This window comes from Natrix helvetica (assembly GCF_964273705.1).
Source record: "Natrix helvetica genome assembly, chromosome: 1".
NCBI lineage: Eukaryota > Metazoa > Chordata > Lepidosauria > Squamata > Natricidae > Natrix > Natrix helvetica.
In genome coordinates, this window is record NC_138548.1 from 137304005 (window position 1) to 137330197 (window position 26193).

Here is a 26193-nt window from a genome sequence, read left to right on the forward strand (position 1 = left end):
GTTTCCACTATTCGTAAATATCTACCTAATCTGCTATGAAGGAAAGTCAATCAAAGAGTTCATCACTTGCCTGCAAAAGCATCCGGAACATATGTAAGATCCAATCCTGTAACCCACCAGTGTAGTCTGTCTCGACTCAAGATTTGTCTGCCTGACATGGAGAATAAAGCCAGTAAGCAAGGTGTCTGTCAACTTGACAATGGAGAATTAAAGCAAGCACGCAACATGCAAACAAACAAAAAAAGCCCCGGTATTAACTTCATTGTGGTCTTAAGGGAAATTACTCTGTATTCCTTTTGAGTAACCATCTGCACCAAGTGTGAAGACAAACGGTATTACGCATTTTGGCATTGACTTCAGGAACCAATTATACAAGACGCTGAAGTGGGAATGTCATTTTCATCACTCACGTTCCTTACAAAGCTGAAATTGCAGAAAACCAACCATCTAAGTATAGCTCTTGTGAGAATTGTTCAAACTTTTGTGCTGAACACCCGATAATTGCATAACCTATATCAAGAGGCACACTTCTTAATTTAGTTTGAGTGAAGTAGAATTTAAACTATGTTTGTGGCCAACGAAACAACTACAGGTAGCCCTCGGTTACGATCACTTATTCAACAACCACTCAAAATTTTGTCGGTGGTACTTATATAACCAGACCTTGAAGTTCTGGCCATCCCAGCAAACCCGTGATCACATGAATGCAATCTGGGTGCTTGGCAACTGGCTTGCACTTGCGTTGGGTGCTTGGTTGCAGCATCCCATGGTCATGTATTCACAATCTGTGTCCTGCCCTGCTGGCTTCCTATAAGCAAAGTCAATGGGGAAGCTGGAAGGGAAGGTCACAAGTTGCTCTGGCAAGTCATTCCACTTTTTCGCCCTCAAGGATTTGCTATTTCACAGAGTGTTTGTGTTGTGTCATATCAGCTGCCTTCACAACTGGTAGCAACCATCCTCTACCTGTTTGCGATACTTGTGCTGCAGCAGTTACTTATCTGCCAGCCACTTGTAAGTTCTTGATTTTGCTGATAGTAAGTCACAAGGGGGTCCTTACAATTCTCGTTTAATGAGAGCAACAGGACTGTTGGGATTGCTGTTGCTAAGTGATGCACTCATGTGACATTGTGCTTTAGGACTGCATTGCTTGGGAAATTCCAGTCCCAATTTCTTTTGTTAACTGAGGACTATCTGTAGTTGGTTAAACTGCATATGTGATGTTGATGGCTAAACTCACAGTGCCATAATAGAGTTTGTTGGCTGCTAGCTTATACTCTTTGAAACCAGCTGTGTCTTCCTTGACAAAGTATGTTTAAGCAAATAACTGCTCATAATATATGACTTCAGCTTGCTACACAACATATCAATCTCTTTGATACCACTGTAGTCATCTCAATTCTCATCTCAATTCATAAATTTCATTTCTGTGTGTGTCTTAGGGAGCAGTAATTCAGAGATCTCCGGGTAATTTCATCTGGACTTAGTGATAAGAGGGGTGCAAAGCTGACAAGACAAGGTGCTCTATTTCTATTCATTTTTCTTTATATTCCAAAATTTAAACCTACTAACTAGCTTGTTCTGCTCTTTTTGGCTCCAGCCTTATTAAGACTCATCTTTCCTCTGCCCATCTTAAACTTTCAGTATTTATATCAGGTGTGTCAAACTGAATTTCATTGACAGCCGCATCAGGGTTTGACCTCAGGGGGCCAGGATGGCCGTGGCCAGCTCGACGTCATTTGTGTCAGGGCCACCTGTGGCAGCCTGAGCGCTCTTGCCAGTGAAAATGGGCTCCTGACCTCCGTTTTTGGCTTTGACGACTTCCTGCAACCCTCTGCCAGGGAAAACAGAGCTTGGGAGGAATAACCACGGCCCTCCCGAGCTCCATTTTCACTGGCAGAGGCACTGCTGACCGGTCCTTTCCTGTTCACAGGGCGGCCCTGTGGGCCAGATCTAAGTACCCTGCGGGGTGGATCCAGCCCTTGAGTTTGACACCCCTGGTTTATATCATGCCTTTTTTTTTTCAATTTTCTCTTTGTCCACTTCTTACCTCATTTTTTTTTCTTTCATACACATTGTTTAACTTTTCTACATTAATATAACCCCCAAAGACTCTTCCAAATTCTGCTGAAAATATAAATCTCCAAAGGAAAATGGTACATCATACTAAGAGGCAACAAGGTTCACAACATTTTTAATTTGGCTACATTTCAATAAGGTTATTTAAAATATTATTCTGGATCATACCATTTTGATAGCAGTATTTTTTTTAAAAAATAATGTCATTTATCATTCTACAGTATTTTTTGAAAGCAGCTGTGAGCATCTTCTATATTTATCTGTTGATAAACGCATAAATAAGAGAAAACATTCACACTTTTTAGAAATAAATTTCTTTAATGGATACAATGATGCTCCCATGATGAACAGTATGCTAAAAGAACCTTCCACAAATGTAGCATATGCAATGGAAATATTCTGAACATCAAACAATTAACCAGATTTTAAATTAACTCACAAATAAATAGAAAATAATTCTGTATTTACATCTTGTAGCAAATATTGATTTTAATAATCTGAAACAAATTCAGTTTGAGAAATGAAAATTACACATGTAAAAATTAACATTTATATTTCAGAGCATCAAACTACACACACGTACAAAGTGATTTGACACATTCCCCCCCCCCCCGAAATTCAGGGAAATTAAAGAACATCAATAATGTTATATTTTATAAACATGGGTTTCATCAAAAAAAAACAAAATTTCTAAATTGGTGAATCACTTCTTTGTTTTCCCAAACATATAATTACAATAGCATGAAATACTGGATTAAGGTTAAATTTAAGTTTGTTCAATTGAGTCCTTCTCATCGAAGTGGTACCTATTTATCTACTAGCATTTGCATGCTTTTGAAATACTAAGTAGGCAGGAGCTGGGGTAAGTAATGGGAATACACCCTATCACGTGGGGCTCGGGTCTGGAATCCGGGCCGCCAGATTTCCAGCTGACAAGCTCAGTGTCTTTAACTGCTAAGAACCTCAAATAATCAAATATTCAGTGTAATTATTAGTTTTAAAATCCTAATCAGCCTGAAATACTTGATGTGCTTGAAGCCGAAGTGGGCATTATTAAAAAGATATTCAACTTATATAAACTAATTCCTTCATTTTTTTCCCAAAAAAGAAAAGAAAAGAAGCCATCTCTTATGCCTTAGACACAACACTGGTTTCCAAATGATCTCATACCTGGTGACACACTATTGCAGGGCTTTGAAAATTGTGTTTCATGACATTCAAGCATTCTGTGACCAACCTGAAGGGGTTCCATGAGAAACCAAGAAGGGGGGGGGGAATTCACTTTTACTTTTTGATCAGAAGTTTACAGTTTTTTTAAAAAAAAAAACTACAGGTAATCTTTGACTTAAAACTGTTCATTAAAGATAGTTCAAACTTATATCGGCCAGGGAAAAAGTTCTTTATAACTTGTAAATTTGCCCTAATGACCATTCAATGTCATCCATTGAATTGCTTGAAAACCAGCTCACATTTAAGACTGCGGTATCTTGTGGTCACATGACTGCAATTCTTAAAAAGCATCCACTGGAAAAGCCAGATTCCCTGAAGGATGATTTGTTTAATGCCTATGGTAAAAATGTTCATAAATTTGGATCCAGTCGCGTGATTCAATTTATGACCGCCACGACTTACAATGGAAATTCCAGTTCCAATTGTGATTATAAATTGAGGACTACCTGTAACAGATTCTGTAGCTGAAAATGTTTGAAAACCCTTGTATTTAAAGAAAACTGTTTAAAAGCAGGACTGTTAACTGAGATAGTGTCAACATTTATTTTCTGCGCTGATTAAAGACTGTATGAAGGCTCATTGGTTTGCTGGATTATTTCCTACTAACACTGGAAAGTGATTTAACTTTGCAACTGGCTCATTAACTGCTATCATGTTCTCGCTCATACAAAGAATCTCAGATCACACGTCTGTATCATACAATGTATTGATATACCCATGTTTACATACAAGAGTAAAACAGTCAAAATCTCTTTAAACGTTGTGTGCTGTCACACCATACTTTCTTCTTCCTAGCCATTTCTCAAAGGATTAACAAGAATCCAGCAACAAATTAATCATTTCTCAATCAAGAATGCCATGGCATTATTTTCATAACAACATTACATCAACATCGATATAAATACTTACAAAACAAAACAAAAACCCTACTGCAGTGCAATTATTTTTTTACTTCAAGACAGGGAAAAAGGTTCAAGTATTTAAAACATCCTTACAAGATGCCATTTAAGTTTTACATTGCGCATATAAAAATAGTTTGTCTTCCTTATTTTTATAGATCTGTTTCACACTAATATTTGAGCTGTTTAGAAAATGAACTCCTATTCCTCAAAGTGTACACATTTCTCAAACCTAATATTTTATTGCTATTCTCATGACTTCCATCCCACCCTCCTTTTCCTTTATTTAAGGCTAATGCAGGGTGTGTAATATAAGCAGATTCTGTCACATTCTTCAATCAGCCTTTGCATGTTGTGGAGCAGCGGTCCCCAACCTTTCTGGCTTGGAAGCATGGCTGGAGTGGGGGGGGGGGGAGGAAAGGGTTTGTGTGAGCAGTAGGAGCACGCAAGCAGCTTCATTTGTGCAAGCAGTGAACACATGTGCCTGCTGCTCCCGCAAATGGAGCTTTGCCCGTGGGCGCCTGCTGCTTGTGCAAGTGGAGCTACACATGTGCGCACACTTGGCCACTGCTTATGCGACCTGGTTCTGAATCTGGGGATTCAGGGGAACCCCTGTTCTGGAGAGAAGCCACTTAATATCCACCATTTTCTTTCTAAAAATAAGGACTACTGTAGAAAAAATGTTATCCAACAGGCACTATTATAGATTTTTCCTTTAGGAGCAACTATGCTCTGGTTTGAGAGAAGAATTCTTAGGATGGATCCTACCTAGGATTCTTATCTAGTCTCATGGTCTAGCCTGCTTCTCCTGGAACATTTCACAAGAAGCTTTAGGAGCATTCGTAGTCACCCTCGCTATTTGTCACAGCTTTCAGTGAATATGAATCACCATTAAGACATTTGCTTCCCAATCTGAAAACAGCATCAACCAATTAAAAGAGAACACCACAACTTGGCCCTTGAACATTTTTCAGACTCCAAGAAACTGGATTTATAAAAATTATTCACTACATTTTTATATAATGTGCAGTTTTCTGTGACACAGTAATTAATCTGTGTCCTGTAAACAGTGTATATATAAGTTCCAATAGAAGAGGATATAGGTAATCAGGGTTGGATGGTGGAGTCCTTGGTTCTCTCTGTGCTTGGTTGTTTCTTTGCAGTTGTTACATTAGCTGATTAGGTACCATCATCTGTGCTAGTGAGGGTGGGGTTTGCTCCTTGTTTATACACAATTTATGGGTAAGAATAGTAACAGTTACTATGTAGGGCAGACAGGTAGCAGAGCACATCCATGGGTATCGACTAGCAGGCAGAAGACATGATGAAAACTCCTCAATCTCACAAAACACGGACAAACTCAACCATGGTTTCAATGGGAAACTCTGAGCATCCTAGACTAATCTAAAACCCTAAAGACTGGAGAATTCCTGGATGCTTGGCATTTAGACACAGCAGACATCCATCAACAAACACATAAAGATAAGCCACATTTATACACATTCAAGAGACAATAAAAAAGCTAAAAAGGAAATACCCCCCCCCCCTCCAAGAACACATCCCATCCGATAACCAACACTCACATAAGCAGGAATTAATACTAGACAAAAGTAAAGCAGAAAACAATACCCCAATCAAGGAATTAACGAGAGAAACCACACCCCCACAAACCTTGTAGGGCAAGGAAGTGCTTATTAACAGGGAGCAAACCCCCTACTCGCTAGCACTGATGATGTTATCTAATCAGATAATGAAATGTCTGCGAGCAAACAACCAAGCTTAGAGAGCACCAAGGACTCCATGATATATTTAAACCCTGTATTCCCTAACGTAAATTTAAAGTTAACTGTTATTTCATCCAATAGCCAAATTGGCTCCCTTGATAATAAAACTGTATTTTTGCTACAAAAGAATCTGTTATCTGTAACGTTTTCCAATTGCTATCACCTTTTCGCTAAGCATTATGCAATCTAAGGTGAAATGTGTCATCATTTCAATCTCTTTAAGTCAACTGGAATGGGGTGGGGGGGGGTAGGGTGTAGATTACAACCTTTACATGTTTCATAACACAAGGGAAATATCTATGAAAGTAATTAATTCCTCAAATTACTTGGTAAGAAACAAAGTATGTAGCTCAATCAAATTCAGTTCCCCAGAAATACTGTACTATAGATTCAACTGAGTTCAAGAGAGCTTCCATCCCAGCAGGCATATTTTGTTTCTAGCCTTTGAAGAAAAAAGCCATTAAATAATAATTTTGCTTACTGTTAAAATGAAGATATAAATATTTTCATTCGAATATTCTAAAAGTGCATATTGTGCAGCTGTTGAAAATCTCTTTCATATTTTGAGCAGCAAAAGCTTCACAGAAGAAATAACCTGGAATCATCAGAGTCTACAGAGTAACTCTGGAAGCATCTTAACACCAAAGCCAAGACACTCTTTTAAAAAAATCTACACTTAATGCTGAGTTGTTCTTAACAGTAATGGCAACTGATTTTATGGCTTTTGACTAAAGGAAACTGAGGTATATCTCTGTCAAAAGATGCTAAAACAAAAACCCAACTACCAAATTATATCGTAGAGAATTGCACATAATAAAAAGTTCATCCTGAATAGTGGCACCCAAAGGCAAACACACTGACAAATTTGTTCCTCCAAATTTGCTAGCAATGTGAACATTACATATTTCGGTCAACACTAGCTCTTCATTGATATAACTTTCAAAATGTTCTCTCTCTTTAGAAATTTTAGTCAGTCTTTCCTAGCTAGACTCTTTCCAAAATGTAGACGATGTGACTGCCCTTCTGGATAGCTGCCTTCAAAATGCGATCAGCTGTAGGGGACCTTTGACAAAAAATATGCACATTTTTAACTCCATGCACATAGAAGAAATCCAGCTAGTAGTGGAAACAAGTTTACCATCAGTAGCCATAGAGTTATTACCAGGCTGGGAGAACAAGAACACAGATCTAGAATAGAAGAAAATAGTGCAAAGATGAGAAAAATAGTAATTGTAGAGATGCTTTTCATGTACTTTTAAGAGCATTTAAAATATGATCTCCTGCCCCTCAAAAAGTGTTAGAATTTGAGATGCTTCAGGTATTTAGGAATTAATTTATCAAATGAAAGACTGGAAAAAATCATAATAGACTGTTTGTGTGAATGTGTCAAATATTTAGAGCAACGAAGAATAGCTACAATAGTTCTTATCCTCTGCCTAAGTGATTGAAGAGTATGTCATTATTTCTATTAAAAATCAGACATAAATATAATTACATGGAGCAATTCTAAAAGTTTTATTCTGATTTTACTTACCAATAGATGCAATTCTTGTTAAATTAGCAACTGGAGGGGGATCTTGTTCAGGTGGACAGAAATCGCAGAAATCCAAGCAGGCTGGGCAAATTAGATTCCCCATATATAGCCATCCATTCATCTGAATAGTCACGGTGAGAATTTGACCTGAGTGACTGCACAAATATGCCACATCCTTGATCCAAACGGACAGTCCATGGGGAGAGCAAGAAACCTTTGGAATAAAACCGAATATGATACTTTTACAAAGTACTGCATTTTTTAACTATAAAACGCATCAGAGTATAAGACACACCTAGATTTCGAGGAGGAAAACAAGAAAAAAATAGTTTTTGGCCTCCACATGTCCGGTTTTTGCCCTCCCCGGCTGCCAAAAGCACTCTGCAGGCCTCCCAAACCCTCTGGGTGTCCCATTTTTGCAAATAACGGACCCATTTTCAGCCTCCTGAACTCACCACACATCCCGTTTTTTTGCCCTCCCCAGCCCCCAGGAGCACTCTGCAGGTCTCCCAAACCCTCTGCGTGTCCCATTTTTGGCAAAAACAAGCACGTTTTGGGCAAAAAGCGAATGCATGGAGGAGGGTTTCAGGAGGTCAAAAACAGGGACGTATTCGGTCTATAAGACGCATAGGCATTTCCACCCACTTTTTTGGGGTGAGGAAAGTGTGTCTTATAGTCCAAAAAATATGGTAGATTGCATAAACTATTTCATTACAGCAGCTGCTTCTGAACCTTTCATGATGCATTTTGTTTCCAATCTCATTATATAAAGAAAAATGCAAAATGTATTGGCACTTTCCAAATAATTATTCCTAAAATCAATGATGAACCTGCTCTATTTTTTCACATTAACTTCCACATGCATTTGGTGCAAGGTTTATGAAGGTTCAATGACCCCATACATCTATGTGAGAAGAAAATCTTTTATAAATTACTTAATCTGTAAATTTATAATTGTGTAGTATTTTTCCTTCAGCATTCTTAGAAAAGTCTAGTCATATAACACTTGTCTCAGTATAGAAAACATGCAACCAATAATTAAATTAATAATCTCAATGTAACAGAGTGTACAAAATGCAAAATTAAATTAAAATGTATTGCACTTACCTGATAACAGCCACTACCCCAATCAGGATAACTCAGTTTCTTTCTGCACTGTTCCATAATGAAAGCTGACTTTTGAATGAGGCAAATGGAATTTGGCCCATATTTTTCTGCACCATAGTTTCTGAAAGGATCTACAAAACAATTTGCAGTTTTCTGCTAAAATCTATCAGATTATAGAGACAACAAAATTATCCGATATTGTTAGGATATTTACATAAGCAGAGCTGGCAGTAAATTATTTTTCTAACTTGTTCACCAACTTTAGCATTTATTCAGTGTATACGTCCACTAGGCCAGCAACTCAGAAAAAATGTGACATTTTGAAGGATGTGTACATGATTTATGACTGGATGTAGCAAATTTAAAATCAATAGCATTCTACAGTTATTAAACCAAATAAATTCCCATGGCGAGACATATGTTCAGCATGGGCAGGCATTTCTATGTAATGATGATCAACAGTCATTGTCATCATGTTCTCTGTATTGCTAGCACTAATTGATAAATCAAATTTTTGTAAATGAGCAAGCAATGTGTAAGCATCCAAGATATAAATGCATTTATTCAATTTCTGATCAGAAGACACCAAGAAGACATATTGTTTTCTGCCACACCTGTATACAAAAATAATTTTAAATAACACAAATTGATATCAGACAAATACTGTTTTCAAGTTATCCCATCAGTGGTGCTAAAAGGGTTTGACGGAAGCTTAGCTATGATGACAGATTGTGAGATAACCTCAGACCTGATGACAGAATAGCTGTTTAATCAGCATACATATATGAATTGGGGTATATACAAAATAGGGAAAATCCATAACAAAGCATAACATATTCTGTACTGTTTGGGACCAGCTGTCCTTTTAGCCACCATAAAATTTCAGCATAGCTGTTTCCCATTTTAAAAAAATAGCCTCATTCAGTTCTGTGCACAGAGCAGAATACCTGATTCCCTCTTCTGGTTCAGGTTCACATCACCCAAATCCAGATATTCTGTCCCACACAACAGCGCATGTGTGGACAATTGGCACCTCCCAGGTTATGGGATGGTTAGGACATGGTGAGAAGGTGTGGGCCAAGCAGTGTGGGATAAAAGAACACCTTTGCCAAATCCTAAACATTTCAAACACAGTGCTGGTAAAAGAAACCTCAACTACAATTTTCAGGGAAGGGAAAAGTACTAAAATTGCAGGCCCCCTAAAGATCTATGCAGCCACCATTCATTGACCATAAACCAAGATTATTACAATTCAACGAGCATATAGTTGATGTTCTGGCTGTCTCGTAGTTCTAAGGCTTCCTTCGGAGTGACCTGGGATCACATAGCATATCATGTTAAATTTGAGTCAAGCTTACACTACTCGATATAAGCAAAGGTGGAATTAAGTACAAAGCCAACTGACCTGGCTGATTTTCCAGTATCCGACAATCTGAACTGCGCTGAAATTCGCCACTTAAGTGCCAACTAAATTCTTGACTAAAAGGGCAGTAGTCAGCAATTTCAACGGACCCACCATAGTGAGGCAAATCTTTTGGCAACACGCCATACAGACTATCAAAATACTGTAAAGAAAAAAGTTGCAGATATGGTTGTCAGAGCAAGGAAAAGTTAAATTACAGTAACAGCTTTTGGTGATAACTACATCTATATTACTAATGGAGAAATTATATTCCATTGCAGCAGCTTCAAATGAAAGGAAACGAGATAATATAGCTGCAATTGTTACTAGAATTAAATCTGTCTCAGGATATACTTTTTGATAGGAACAGCTGTTGGCAAATACATTGTATTTAAAAATGCAGTTAAACAGTAACCGCTGTTGACAAATACATTGTATTTAAAAATGCAATTCAAAATACAAAAAAGAACAAAAACATTTTAAAATGTAACATACACCCAAGAAATACATTGTTATACTACCAAAACAGGGGAAAAAACCAGAGTCAGACAAACAAATTCCCCAAAAAGTAATATAGAGAATTGATAAATGTATTTAACAATATACCAAATTACATATAAAAAATATTTACTCTTATAGAATAGTATGTAATCTTTGCTAAAGGGGAATATATTGTGTCATATTATGATTAGTAGGTAAAATGATCTTTTTAGAATTATGTGTTGTGACGTATAAGCTTGTGCTGCAAGCGACAATTTGTTTAGTGTCATCCAATTAAAACATTGTCAAGAAAAATATCAAAAGTATAACATTAAATCTATATACAGTCGTACAGTGAGAATATTTTTACAATATCATACAGTGCTCCAGCTCAATTTGCCCAGTTTGTAACTATATGCCTGCTTATTGTGAAATACATCTATCACTATGCTACTTTCAGCAATAATTATTTTAGCAAGGCTATTACACCTATGTTTTACCTCTGGCAATGATGTGCAGCCTGAGGCTTATGGATTAAACATAGCCCCAAAGCACTGAGACTTGACTACTGAAATTCAAAATGTCTTCATCTCACTTGTCCAAATTTAAAGTGTTTCCTACAACTAAAGTGGAATAAGGGTCGAAATAAAAGTTTCCCTATTCCATTTTTTACTTTAAATCCCTTAAAATTGCCTCAAATCAAGATGTAATATTGAAATCTAAATGGTAATACTGATTTAAAAAATTCTTTCTTTTCTCAATATTAAAAGCTATCTAAATAATAGATTAACTTTAAACACATTATACAAACAACAGTGTATTGAAACAACACAATGTACTAAGATTTATAACAACATCATAAATAGGGGAGTTCTACCTCTTCCAGTAATATTATTGTGTCACCCAATGATCTGCCAGAGCCCTCCAAAAGTTCGAGAGGCTGAGCTACCCATCCCTGATCTCACGGTCATATATTACATTAAAGTGTGTATTGTTTAGTTACGGTTTGTTGAATAAGAATGAACAAGTGAATTCCTATCACAGGATAAGCGAAACCTGACAAACCACATGTGTTCAAATATAATTCTAATCATGCTTGATAGCTCCTACCTTCTCTCTCTATTACTGCTGGAGCTACAATGATGCTTCCATAGCTGGCTGTTCTTTAGATAAGATTAACTTCTATTTAAATGCAGTTTAGCTTTAATAAGATTAAAAGCTAATTAATGAAATACGTCTGGTGCAATGGTTAAGCAATCAGGCTAGAAACTGGGAGATGATGACTTCTAATCTTGCCTTAGGCACACAGCCAGCTGGGTAAACGTGGGCCAGCTCCTCTCTCTCAGGTGTAAGAAGAGGCAATGGCAAACCCTTCTGAAAATCCTGGCCAAGAAAACTGCAGGGACTTATTTAGGCAGACTCTTAGAATTGGATGCGATTGAATAGAAAAATGTAACATTGAAATTGTTAACCCAATATTAAGATGCATGTAAACTTTCCTTCAAGTAAAATTATACATATTTCAATTCCTTTTAAGTTCAAAAGAAGTTGGATTCATTAAAAACACTAATCTAAACCCTTTTTTCTGGAAGAGCAGCCAAGAGGCATGAAGACAAAGGATGCTTTCATAATTATTAGAAGACAAAAGACACCCTTGTAATATTAAACCTGGATTCATACATACATGGTGAATGAGGATGCATGGCTTTTCACAACGTTTAAACCTAATCAATTACAGTTTGTAACAGGAGAAGGTGCTCGTTATGACTTACTATTACATTTTGCCTTCCTGCTCTTTGAAGCAGCAAGGTATCTCTCTGGGAAGTTTTAGTTCCTAATTTGGGGATGTAGGTAGTTTTAAGAGGCAAAACGAGTAGTCTAAGCCTTGCAGAACCTTAAAGCATCTATCCTGCCTCTTAAACCCTTCTCCATTAGACAGAATCAGTGCAACTATAAGCAGGGATCGTATTCAATTACCTTCTCTACCGCTTCGCAAATGTGAGCACAACTGCCTCTTCCGCGCATGTGCACAGCTTTCTGCACATGCGCTTTTGGAGAAAAAAGGGCCTAAATGGGATGCTATAGAGTTGGGGTGGGTGGGTGGGGCCACCCGCAATTTCCACTACCGGTTTGGGTGAACTGATCCGAAGCAGTAGAATACCACTTCTGACTATAAGTATACAGAAGGGTACTAGGGATGCTTTAAGCCCTTGCAATGATAAAACCAAAGTAGTTATCACCTAATACAGTGGTTTTCAACCTTCCCAATGCCGCGACCCTTTAATACAGTTCCTCATGTTGTGGTGACCCCCAATCATAAAATTGGTGTCTCGGTTCCTAAGACCATCGAAAATATGTGTTTTCCGATGGACTTAGGCGACCCCTGTGAAAGGGTCGTTCGACCCCCAAAGGGGTCCCGACCCACAGATTGAGAACCACTGACCTAATACATAAACCCTGGCATAGTGCATTGCATGAATTTGCCTTTGGTTTAACATTGCTTCTGAATAAGGTTATCAATTCAGAAGAATGAGACATACTTCTGTTTCATGTGTTATACAACATACCTGATACTCCTGAGGCAACGGTTGAGGGAACTTCTGTAAATTGCACACTGCTACCGCTCTTTGGTCCTGCCTGCATGTTAATTGTAATGGATTACTTCTCAGAGTGTCACAATAGGGGGCTACTGGTTCTTTTCTTAAGATTAAAAACAGAACAGCAGTTAACATGTTATATATATGCTTCAGTGTATTAATAAACACACTACTCATTATTCACAATAGTTAGCGTAAGGACAATTTCAGGGCCATCAATAAACAAAAAGTTCATATATATTATTCTTACTTTCTCTGTTGCTGATTGATCCAAAACTTGCAGCTTTTCATCACGAAGTCGCATCCTTTTCCTCGGCCCCATTCTAATTTTTCTGCCATGCTATAATTCACTTTATACCAGCTGCAAAAATAACAAGTGGAAATGGAAATGATTCTTTAGAGTCCAACTTTCTGAACCATTAACAACAAAGAATCAACGTATTAATAATCTTAGGGATTATTAGGTTGTAAAGAAGACATCTCTGTTATGTTTCCCAAGATTCCTGGTCTTCCTTCCCAATACTTAAACTTATTCATTAAGATATACTCTAATAAGCAAATGACAAATATGATTTGTCTGGTTTTGGGGGCTATAAACCAAGAGTCCCCAACCCCTGGTCCGTGGCCCAATACTGGGCTGCAGCCCGTTCAGAACCAGCCATGGAGGTGGTGGGTGAGTATATGTGCGAGTGAAGCTGCATTTGTGAAAGCAGTGCGCTTACACAGAAACCATCCCCTGTCAACCCCAATCCTGTTGCTGCCACTTCCATAGGCCCACTGAGCTGGAAAGTTTGCTGCTATAAAGCATTGGGAATGTGTTGCAACAGATAGCACGAAATCCACCATAAACACCGTTCAACTCTATCTGACTAGGCACCTATCCACCAGCTTGCTGCTATTCTCTTCCATGTCTTTTTATGCATTTCCAACAGTGCAGGGAAATCTATGACAATTATGGCCTGTTTAGGAAGTATCTTCTACTGTCCACTTATAAGAGCTTTGCAACACTTTGGAAGTAATTTAGAAACACTACACTGTTGTTTAAGTAGTAATATATAACTGCAATGTATCTTTTATTACCCAGTGTCTTCCATTAATGCCAGAGTAATCCGGGAGAAGACCCTGTTCTGTGTTTGTGATCCAGTCATTGCTTCATTCTGGAATTAACCAACATCAATAATAGTTAGCGGCAGTAAAGCAACCAAACAGAGAAACAGCCCGGCATTTTGTGGGAAGCAAACAAGTAGGAGAGAAAAATAATATTTTTGCCAATAGGGAAGCATATTTCATTACATTAATAATCAGATAAATTAGGAGTTGCTCTTGGGATGTCAGGGAGCTATCTATAAATTACATCCAGGATTATTTTCTTATAATAAGAAATAGAGCAATAGGGTAGCTAAATGGAAGAATGGAGAATCTAAATTTACTGTAACTGTTACCATGAATGTTTCTAAATTATAAAATATAAATGAACTTTCATTCCTGGCCTGGTATCTTGAAAAGATACCTGCATCTATTCTTCATATACTAAACAGCCAATTTTGTATTATCTACAGACTAATATAGCATTCTTCTCTGCAACCTTCAAAATAAAGGAATTAAGTAAGTCCAGATATGTAGGAAAAGAGTATAATAGGTGGCTTTTAGTTTTTAGTTAATGATATATACCTGTATTTATTCTGGCTGTACTGATCAATAAAAAAATCATTCTAAATATCCTTGAGTTGCTCTATTACTACTTACTAGGGACAAACCGGTTGAGATTTCACAGGCCAAATTTCATACTGGAACAACCCTATGTACATCTATATATTAATTGACTATACTAACCTCTAATAACCGTTTCTCCCAATGATTAAGCTCTGTGCCTATGCCACCTTGATTTTCCAGTTCCATTCCTTCTAAATTTGGACAGTCAAAATGTTTTCTTGCCTCCTCCTTCAGAAAGGTATTAAGATAAATCTCAACATTATTTATTTCAAAATAACAACTGCTTCATTTTGTACACAAAGTTTACATTATATTTATCTAACAAATATTTTTAATGAGATAACCCTAAGATGCTTTCATACTTTCTTGAACTCAAAAAAATTCATTTTAAATTTTCTGTGACAGATCACACTACCTCAACCCCTGCAGCACATTATTATGGAACATTTACCAATGACTCAATTCTTTAAATTATTACAAATTACAGAGCGCAGGGAAAAAACCATAAATATAAATATTTTAATAATTTAAACACAATTGGATCCTTCAAGAATTCCCCATAAAGTGGAAGCAGCAGCAATAGTGTGATACCCAGCATTGGGAGTGGAATAATTTCCCCACAACCTTTTTTTCACACATCACAGTGTGTGATAATTTGGATGTTCATCAATTTAACTCCCAGGAGCCCTAGGAAGCAGAGTGCAATAAGGGTTGCTGGCCAAACTAAATGAACATCTAAAAGATTGACGAATTTGCTTGTTCTGCTATAGAGAATTGAGGGGGGCAGAGGATAGAGGCATTATAATTCTTCCAGATTCTGTGGCAGCGTTTGAAGGACTTTGGGGGGTTTGGAGAATAAGCATCTGTAGGTACAGTACATTTCCTGGTTAATCTTGTCATTCAGAGACCCCCTCAGGAACTGATGTCCAAGGTAAACTGATTTCGAAAGTTGAAATTGACAATATGAGGAAACATTTCTGTCAGAGACTGAGTAGCAGGGCTGAATCTTAACATGTTGAACATGGCTTCCATCACTAATTGCCACTATGGGTCTAGACAACCAGCTCAGATTTTTGTGAAAGGAAATAAAAATAATACTTACAACTACCTTAGGAGTTACCAAAAGGAATACATTATGAGGCAAAATGTTATTATCCCGCACATCCCATAATCTTACTGCTTTACGTATAACTTTATCACTCCACTGATATACACCAAGGCTGAAAGGAAGACAATTCAGTTGTTACAACTGGGAAGCAGGATCAGTTCTTAATATGATCAATAAGCTGTCTCAACTATTGAATATATGAGTAAAGTAGCAAATGTATCTTCAAGACAACTGACTTCCAATGCAACTGCCACTAAAAACTAGGAAGCAGTTACGCTATTTGCATAATAATTATTTTTAATCATACCCACAAGTACTGTTCAGTGAAATCAGTTTTGTAAAAATTGCAAAAGTCAGTATGTACCTTTCATTAAATAGTGGCAATCCATTTGCGTATCTAGCAGTCAAAGGATTTCCATTGTCATCATGATAAAATGCAAAAAGTCCAGCAGAGAAACCCTTAAATAGAACCCAAAAGTATTTTACGTTACGTTTAAACCAAACAACTGACAGAAATTCGCTAGGAAGAGAGGAAGAAAGACACAAACTCACACCAAGGTAGTCCTCAATTAATGACCATAATTGTGACCTGTAACTGCATCACTAATGACATGACTAATATACAAGATATCACACGACTGCACCAGACTTAAAACCTCACTTTTGGCACTGTCATTAAATGACTTAACAGCAAGGACCACAGGTGACCACAATATGCAACTTTAAGCAAGGATTAAGCAAGGACCACAGGTGACCATAATATGCAACTTTACTGACAGCTTCTTTATTGACTCTACTTGCCAGAAGCTGGCTCTGAAGCACACAAATGGCAACCACATGACTGTGGGACACAGTGGCAGTCATAAGTATGAGGATTGGTCAAAAATTTGCATTTTCAGCATTGTTGTAACTTTGAATAATCATTAAACAGGGCAGTCATTAAACAAGGATTACCTACGTATGAAATATTCACAAAAACACAACCAAAAATTCTAGCATAGTATAGCATGGAAAAAAATGACTAATATGTTAAATTCTAAACCAAATATTAGGGCAATGCCTCATTTAGCCAATCTCAAAGATAAGACTTTTGAAAAAAGTGGTGAATGAGAAAAGATATAAAGAGAAGTTGGGGAATTGGCCAGGATCAAAAATGCTAAATATATTGATGCTTAAATGTTTATAAACTGTCTTGATTTTTCCTCTTTTTCCTCTGGTGAACTACTACCATCTTTTCTCCCTCCTCGCCTTTTAATATTGTGCCTGCTATAAAGATGTAGAGATTATGATCTTGTATGTTTTATAGGATTTTTGAACCCCAGTACACATTTTTATAAATTTTTAAGAAACCTTTTTTTTAATGATTTTTTTTAAAAAAACATAGCATCGAACACCAGCTCTTACCAAAGCATGAATGATTTCATGTTTTACTGTAGACAACATGCCAATAAACTCCTGTGGTTGGGTTGAAATCATATTTGGACACAGATTAGCATATCCTGCAATTGGTCTGGAAAAATGGTGACACATTATACAAAATGAAGAACTTAAAAATGTTAAACATTATTACATGTAAATACTTCATATTATCATAGCCTACAAACATCTTATATACAAAAATGTCCCTGGAGTAACCTTTTCTCATGGAAACATTAAATCTGTGGAATATAAACTCAGAAAAAATGTTTTCTCTCAATTAGTGGTACTTATGCATGGACAACTATAGTACCTGTACAGGTTTCATCTATGGAGTTTCCTATCAAGTATCATTTTTCCCCCTTAAGCTCACTTGAGATACTCACTTTTTTAAGTCCTGAGAAAAAACTCGGTACTGATCATATAACTAGCAACACAGGTCATAGAGAAGTAAGTGATTTCCGTATTTGGGGTTTTCTCAGCCATGGATACAGCCTACAATCCTGAGTTGATGACCCTTATGTAAAACATTTCTTGCTTCAGACTACAGATCTTTAATAATTAATGTGTTAATATCATATCTTTCCTCAAGCAGCTTTGTTTTCACACACTTGTTTTTTATTTATTTTCCTCATAGCAACTCAATGTGTCCTTTTCTAGACAGATGAGCATATTTATAAACAAAGCCTATTTGCAGACAACTATTATGTATACAGTATCCCTCTGAGGGCCAGCAGATTCTGTTAGTCTACCGTTTTTTAAAAAAATATAAAAACAAACAAACTCCCAAGTGGGATGGGAAGCATTCAAGATACCATGGGAGATTCTACAGGCCAACTGCCTCCCTTCCCCCCCCCCCCCCCCGGGGAACCACAAGGGGAATCACTGTGGCATAAAATGTGGCTTCCTATGAAAACCTTCAGGGATATCATTCTCCTATTATTCTCACATGGGGGAAAACTCAGCCAGCAGGACTCACTTGGAATCCTGTTCCCTGCTGCTCTCTTCACTGAAGGTTCTGTGTGACCTTTCCTGCAGTGTAATCACAGAAGGAACGTTGGTCCTATCTGAACGTTCTTCTCAGCGTGGCGCAGGACGGTCCAGGAATGGGTTGTTCAATCATTATTTGCCCAAGAGATTGTGTCAGAATTTAAGCCACGCCTCCAGCTTCCCCTGCTGATATCCAATTCCAACGAGGCGCAGCTCCAACTAGAGAAACGAAATAAGGCCCTGCCTGCAGCATTAGTAGCCCCCGGGGACCCGGACCTAACCAAAAAACAATAACTAGGATGGGACCTGGACCGTCCTCAGCCACGCTGAGAAGAATGTTCAGGTAGGACCAGCGTTCCTTCTCCAGCTGATGGCGCAGGAGGGTCCAGGAGTGGGACATACCAAAGCGGCAGTCCATAGGTCGGGAACTCACTGGTTCGTGGTATCCAAGGGCGCATGTACTCCTTGCAGCACCCTATGCCCAAATGATGCCTCTGCAGATGTGAACGCATCCAATCTATAGTGCTTAATGAAAGGTGAGGGGGAAACCCATGTCACAGCTCTACAAACATCTCAGATCGGAGCCTGAGTGTTCCATGCGGCCGTGGTGGCCGCACTCCTAGTTATCCCCTGCGGCACCGACTTGCCCCTCGCCTCATAAGCCCTGGCAATACAAGCTTGCAACCAGCAGCCAATAGTAGAAGAGGACACCCGTGAACCCATGGCAGAAGGCTGGAAAGAGACAAACACCTCCTTTTTTTGTAGGGCACCATTCTCTTTATGTAAATATGGAGGGCCTTCCGCACATCCAGCTTGTGCCAGGGTTTCTCCTGTCTATGAGAGGGGTTAGGAGAGAAGTCCAGCAGAATTAACTCCGAGCCCTATGAAAGTAGGAGTTTATCTTGGGGATAAAAGCGGGATCAAGCCTCAGAACCACTGTGTTAGGCTAGAAAATACAAAGGTCTTCCCTGACAGAGAGGGCACCTAACTCTGAAATCCTCCTAGCCGACGTGATGGTGACTAGGAAAACCACCTTTAATGTGAGGAGCTGTAAGGACACAGTCCTCAGCGGTTCAAAAGGAGGATCCACTAGGGCCAGGAGTACCGTGGAGAAATCTAAAGATGGGAACCTGTGAACTACCAGGGGCCGAAGATTTGCCACCCCCCGTAGAAACCCCTTCACCACCGGATGACGGCCCAGGCTCTCCCGACCGTCCAAAACCAGGACAGTCAACAGGGCCGAGACTTGTCTCCGAAGTGTGTTATGGGCTAACCCTCTATCAAGCCCATCCTGAAGGAAATCCAGAATATTCGTGAGCGAGGGACGTTTGGGGTCCACATGTGCCTTATGGCACCAAGTACAAAAAGTGGACTACGTGGCGTTATAAATCCTGGTCGTGGTCGGGCATCTGGACGCCACGATGGTTCGTATCACCCGTGAGGAGAAACTAGCCTCTCAGGACCTCCAGACAAAAACCAATGGTGCGGGTGAGCAAATAGCCCCGAGAGCATCCAGTCGGCCGTGCAGACCTCCTCAAGTCTTAGTCAGCGCCGATCGTGCTCTCCTATTGTTCCGGACTGTTTGCAGCTACGTGGGAACACCGACGTGTCGCACACGCGCTCCTCACATCCGCAGCTTCGATTTCCACCGCTGTAGCCCCTGAGAGCCACCGGCAATGCAGGGCAACCTCCCTGGTCCGCTCACGAGCCAGTAATCAGAAGGAAGTTAAACGGAGCCGCAATGGACTCCGATGGCCGGCCCAGCCGGTAGCTTGCCTGCGAGGAACCTGGGACCTCCAGCAGGATCTAGCCCATAGAATTTGCTACTCTTAACACAAGTAGGTGGAAAGAAAGAACCTGTGAGCCAAGTTCAAACACCTTCCATCCAATAGCGACATCAAATTAATAGAAAGAAATGAAGAAGAAAAAATTAAACTATTCTAGGAAAGAAAACCAATTATCACTAACAGCAAACGTTTTTACATCTCTTTTCGGGCAAGAATGAGTCAGAATCGGGTATCAGCAGGGGAAGCTGGAGGTGTGGCTTAAATTCTGACTCAGTCTCTTAGGCAAATAAGGATTGAACAACCCACTCCTGGACCCTCCTGCACCATCAGCTGGGGATCAATGCATTATCAACTGAAGATCAGCAGGGAAGAAGTGAGTGGAGAAGGATATTTCTATCTTTCTGATTCCTTGGCTACATCATCCAGCCTTGTCTCTCTCACTGCTCAAAACAGAATGCATGCAGATAAATCTTCACTGGAAAGACTTGAGGTCTGTAGTTCCCCGCAGTCCACCTCCTGAACCATACTTTCTGAGATTGGGAAACAATGACTTTGGGGGAAATAACCAGTTGTGACATCTACTGACAGATCATTCACTATCCTTGTCCTACCAGATGGTAAATAAGTCTTTTCAGAAAATTTCAGCTGATTGTTCGTCAATTTAAAGTTAGCCTGGAGATTACCTGTCCATATCTGCTTCTAGCTGACAATACGCTGCATATGCGATGATGTTTTCTTGGCCACATCTTTCAGTAGTCAGAGCACTAACATACAGTATAAAATCAGCATCTCGAATGCCTTCCTTGTCTGCTTCGCCAACAGTTTGACAATTTCGTCCATTCGTATTACATACCCTACATTGCTAAGACATTACATTTCAAGAAATCAGTGTCAAATAGTCTTCAAATATTTATTTATTTAAATTATATCCCACATTTATAAGGCGAGGAACATACTTAATTCTCCTTCCTGTTTCTATTTTCCTCACAACAATCACCCTGTGAGGTGGGTTGGGATGAGGGCGAGATTGACTGGTCCAAAGTTACCCAGCAGGGTTTCATGCCTAAGGTAAGAGTAGAACATTTGGATAGCTGGCTTCTAACCTGCTTTCACCATTAGATCAACCTGGTTTCTCTCTTTTAACTATAAAATGTATATATTCCCTACTTTTCTTTCTTAGGCTGAAGAAACATTTGAATTAAGATTCTATTCTAATTATTTTTAAAGTTTTATACTACTGCTTGTGGCAAAGAAAAAGAACTTGAAAAGACCCAAAGTTCATAAAGAAATTTGAAAAAGAAGGGATGTAATATTCAAATATAGATTTATCATCTTTTTTCCTAGGTTTCTGAAAATTAAAAATTGTCAGATGCACATCTGTCTTACATTAGGCAAATTAAATTGATATATGTGCTTTAGCATTTTTTAAGCAAGTTTTGCCAATTAGAAGGAAATGTGGTGGCTACTATATTTGCATGTTTTGTTGGTATAACTATTCCTGTATGATCTGAGCTACAAATCATAAAATAAGTCTGAATTACCTGCAGGTGTTCTTCAGGGACTATAACTGGCCCACACTTGGTATGTTCTGCACAGGCTTCTCGACAATATCTGTGAGGATTATCCTTCTTCCTTAAATACTGGTTTGTTACACACTGTCTTCAATTAAATCATAATCACATATTTGTGAGTGAGATGAATGCACATAACAGTCCCACACAAAACAATATCCTAATTATAAAATCTATTAAGCATTGTAAAAATGTTAAGATGCTTATTAAAATTGAGCTTTGAGATGAAAAATAATATGCTGACATACGGAATGCATTGTAAAAATATATCTCACTGATTCTCCCAATTAAAAATGCTGAAAAATATACATACCTACTTAACAGGACAGTAGCCATAGGTTTCCGAACTTGAAATGTCTTCTCTAAATAAGAAATAGCTTGTGGGAAAAGCTTGTTCTAAACAAAAGAAAAATAAAACAATAAAAAAGGATTTGACACTTTAAAAAATTCCTTCTAAAGATTTAAGTCAAAACTCTAATGACCTTGTAATCATATTTTCACAGCCATGAACTCAATGTAATGTTAGCCTTATTTAAAAAGATATAGTAATCCCTTGCCAATTGCGAGTTCCATTCTTGAAAACTATCATAGCTGGATAATTTGTGGTTAGTAAACTTAAGATCTTAGGGAGGGGAAACAATTCCACCTGATACAATACCTGAAAGATATTGTGTCAAACCTATAATAAAGTAAAATAGTAACATCAGAAAATGAGAAGGAATTTTAAAAAGAAACAATAATTCAGAAAAGCATACTATATAATTTAGGATACTGGCACTTCTGAAAAGATTAACCCTTAACTGATGTATGTTTTTTATGCTTAATCTACCAATGGATGGTTGAGGTACACATTCTGGTGTTGAAATAAAAGTTTTGAAGAATGAATAGCTGCCTACCTACTTTTGTTCATCAGTCGAACTAGCTGCATGCTGCAAATATGTAAGGGCTGAAACTGATGAGGTGGGGATTCACTTCTTTAATCTGGCAGGTAACTTGTTATCTCTGGGATAGAAACAAATTAATCCTAACATATTGTGACTTTTGCTAAATCTGGACTTAAACAAAATGGAATTTGCATAAAGGAGGTGTAAAGAAAGGAAATGAGAAAATGTGAGCCTGTACCTTAGTGTTGACATGTTAATCATGATTACAGAAATATTATATGTATGCTTTATTAGTGTGACCTAATCCATGCAGTGTTTTATATCAAAAGCAAAGAAACATTATGGTTTAGCATTATGGGTGAATTATATCTGCCATAATTTCCTAGAACAATTATAGATGTTAGGCAACTTAGAATGCAACCTTGAAAGTATACATCACACAGATCTTCAGCCTAAAATAATTAAACCAGTATTTCATGAAAGAAAATAGAATCCAAAAATAAGTAATTTACCTTTATAAGGTGTCTTTTTTCAGGGAGCAATCTATGAACAGGGAGAGCAGTTAGTAGACATTTTTTAATCTTCATAAAGCACTGTTACTACACAAATTAAAGCACTGTTACTACACAAATTACAAATTACTTCACTTCTTATAAAACCAGCTGAGTTGCATTCCCTTGGCTACAAGTTACCATTTGTTTTAGCTACTTGTTCAGATAGGGAAATTGAAAGCTATTCCTGTTAACAATAATAATTTTGGAATTATTATACTTACTCTTCAACACTTCTGTCATATATAGTCTTAATTCTTAGGTGTTCATTAATGTTTCTTTTCATAACTCGACTTTCTTTAAGATAAACTTTATAAATAACCTGTTTGGAGAAGAGGTGCATTTAATAAAATCATATTTACATCTGAACTGAAGCATACATACAACTGTTTTATGTTCAGTTCCTAATAACCTCAATGACCCTTATTCCTCAATAACATTTCAGGAATATAGAAAGGAAGGTAAGCATATTTATTGATAGATTGTGTGGTTTTTTTATATTTTATTATTTGGTTGCACAGCCTTCTATTATTTCTATTTTCTATTATTTCTATTATTCACCACAAATACTTTCTGAAATAGATCCATGAACTAATTTCAAGTGATTTTCACTTTTACAATTTTCAAATTACTTGCCAAGTTTCTAAAACGCATCCTTGCATTTTCAAAATATTTTTCCTCTGAAAAGCCTGCAAAATCTGCAGAAAAATAGCCTGACCAATAAAGCATACTGATGACTCCAACAATGAAAACTACTTAGGTAAGATGTAAAGAGGGCTAACTTCTAGGAGGTAAACCACCTTGGGATTATTATTTCAATAAGCAATTGATCCAAGGACCGCGTTGGTTTTAAAATAAACCGTTTAAAAATACCGTTTTAGCCTTTTCTTTCGCAGCCCATATGTATCACCAACCCGGAAACGCCGTTTTGAAATGTGGCTGTACTTCTATTAGTGACCTTCCACACACACACACACACACCCGATTTGGCTCAATAATCTGTTTAGTTAACTAAGTCACAGATACGATGAGAGCAACTCTGAACACTTAAACGAGCAAGCGAAAAAAACCCACATAGAAATGGAATGTATGGCTTAAGCTCCGCAGTTCAGTCCATCTTTTCCCTTGTTTGGAATATCTTGCCTCCCCCTAATTCCCCCAGGATCCTCACCTCCCTGACACTGGGGATGTGGTGGTGACAGAAAGGAGAAGCGATGTTAAAGGCCGGGGCTTGAGCCAGCAAAAGCAGCTCAGCCAAAAAAAGGAAAGCCGAGAACGGGCTGGAAAAATAGAAAACTTCCCGAGCCGCCGAAGCGGCCGCCATCTTCGCCTCCTTCTTCCCGAGTCTACGTATCACCAAGGTGTCGGACTCGGAGCGAAAGCGTGCCGCTCCTGACAGCCAATAGGAAATCACGGAATCATGGTAGAATGAATGCCATTGGTCACATCTCGGCACAGAGGGGCGGAGATAGAAGGGAGCCCGGGCCTCTAGGGTGCGCGAAGAAAGACCAAGGTTAAGAGCCTCGTCACGCGCAGTCCTGCTGACTGCAAACTGCTGGCGGTTCGATTGAAGGGCGCTGAATGGGACAGGCAGAGATCCCGTAGTAGCAAATCCGGCACAGGAGACTTATTTAATACCGATAGGACACTATCGCTCATTGTTTAGGATCCTTGCGGTACTTTTGGATTTTCTAACCTTCCAATAAATTCGATTCTGCGCCTGCTGAATGTTAAAGAAAAAAGGCTTCCGTCTTGCAGACGGGATACTCCTCCGAAGGAACTTTTTGGAATCTAACGCCAAGCGCTACCTTTACACTTTCGTATTATGGACTTCTTTTAGATGCTTTCCTAACCAAGTTTTGCAGAGCATTATATCAGTTTTAATGAGATGGTATCTCCTTGTATTTTCGCAACCCATCCAGAAACAGCTCTATTTTGTTTGTTTATTTATTTAGTTTGTCATTCATGTACAAGATAACAGGACTAAGAATAGACATAAATAAAAACACAGGAAATGGGTACAAATAAATGGGGACAGTAGGACAGGGATGGTAGGCATGCTGGTACGGTTATGCACGTTCCTTACAGACCTCTTAGGAATGGGCTGAGGTCAATAGTAGATAGTTTAAGGTTGACGTTATGGGGGTTTGAGGATGTAACAACAGAGTCAGGAAATGCATTCCAGGCATTGACCACTGTTGCTGAAGCCGTATTTTCTGCAATCGAAAATAGGAAAGTTTTTTTTTTTAAAGAAAGCTTCCTCTTCATGTTCTGATTCAAACAACAGATGTTTGAAGTGGTATTTATTAATTGATCCTAAGTTTGCCCTTCTTATGCTATCATCAAAACCTTTTTTTAAAAATGCCAAGGTGGGGGGCACCACTCCTTTAGCTCATAACTGGAGCAGTCTAGATTGCCATACCTGGAATATGAGTACACTGGACAGGTCACTTCCACCTAGAGAAGTTAAAAGGTACAGGTGGACCCTCATTTAATAACCACTCCTGAACAAGTGGTAGTTATAATCAGTCCTCATATTATGGCCATTACAACATTCCATGCAGTTACAATGATTAAGATCTGTAATCTTTGCTACCACTTTCTGACAAGCAAAGTAATGGGAAGTTGGTAGGAAGTTGCAAATCACAGTTATGTGAGGTCCTCTCCTAGTAGAACTGCTGTTGCTATGCAGGGCAGTGATGTAGTTTCTCACAACAGACTTTCCTGTACAAATTAGTGTGATTAAATGAAGATTACAGAAAGTAAAACTATACTCACAAGCCTGTTGGGAATGAGTGAATGGCCCACAACACTGATATAGAATAAGAGAGTTGGAAGGGATCTTAAAAGTCTTCAAGTCCACCCCCCTGCTCAGGCAGGAAACCCTACACCACTTCAGACAAATGGATATCCAACATCATCTTTAAAACGTCCAGTGTTGGAGCATTCACAACTTCTGGAAGCAAGTTACTCCATTGATATTGTACATCCATAGCAGCTCTCACCTAACAGCATACAGAACTGCCTTCTGCACCAGTTCCAGCTTCTGAATGGCCTTCAAAGC

At 38.4% G+C, this 26193-nt stretch overlaps 2 protein-coding genes across 7 annotated transcripts in view; one reads left to right on the forward strand and one right to left on the reverse strand.

Annotated features, from left to right (window-relative positions):
- The window catches only part of LOC309384463 (glycerol-3-phosphate dehydrogenase 1-like protein), a 42787-nt gene extending 38902 nt beyond the window's left edge, over positions 1 to 3885 (forward strand). The window contains exon 8 of the mRNA XM_081938051.1: positions 1 to 3885. Coding sequence (XP_081794177.1) covers positions 1 to 97 — 97 coding nt within the window. The 3' untranslated portion in view covers positions 98 to 3885.
- Positions 2272 to 24484, reverse strand: LMLN (leishmanolysin like peptidase). Of its 6 annotated transcripts, XR_014174058.1 has the most exons (18): positions 24301 to 24484; positions 23354 to 23451; positions 23091 to 23121; positions 22008 to 22090; positions 21665 to 21782; positions 20807 to 20985; positions 17335 to 17440; positions 16295 to 16389; positions 15925 to 16042; positions 14943 to 15050; positions 14190 to 14266; positions 13360 to 13470; positions 13080 to 13212; positions 10036 to 10195; positions 8631 to 8761; positions 7524 to 7737; positions 3574 to 7177; positions 2272 to 3427 (listed from the first exon to the last, which is right to left on the reverse strand). XR_014174058.1 is itself a non-coding variant. In XM_081938000.1 (17 exons), the coding sequence occupies exons 1-17, from the start codon at positions 24451 to 24453 to the stop codon at positions 7077 to 7079; spliced, it is 2010 nt and encodes a 669-aa protein (XP_081794126.1). In that variant the 5' UTR covers positions 24454 to 24484; the 3' UTR covers positions 2272 to 7076. The 6 variants fall into 6 exon arrangements, 5 of the variants coding, with proteins under 5 accessions (XP_081794126.1, XP_081794127.1, XP_081794125.1 ...); XM_081938000.1 differs by having other exon boundaries at positions 2272 to 7177; positions 15931 to 16042; XM_081938001.1 differs by having other exon boundaries at positions 2272 to 7177; positions 13080 to 13149.
- Between the last annotated feature and the right edge of the window lie 1709 nt (positions 24485 to 26193).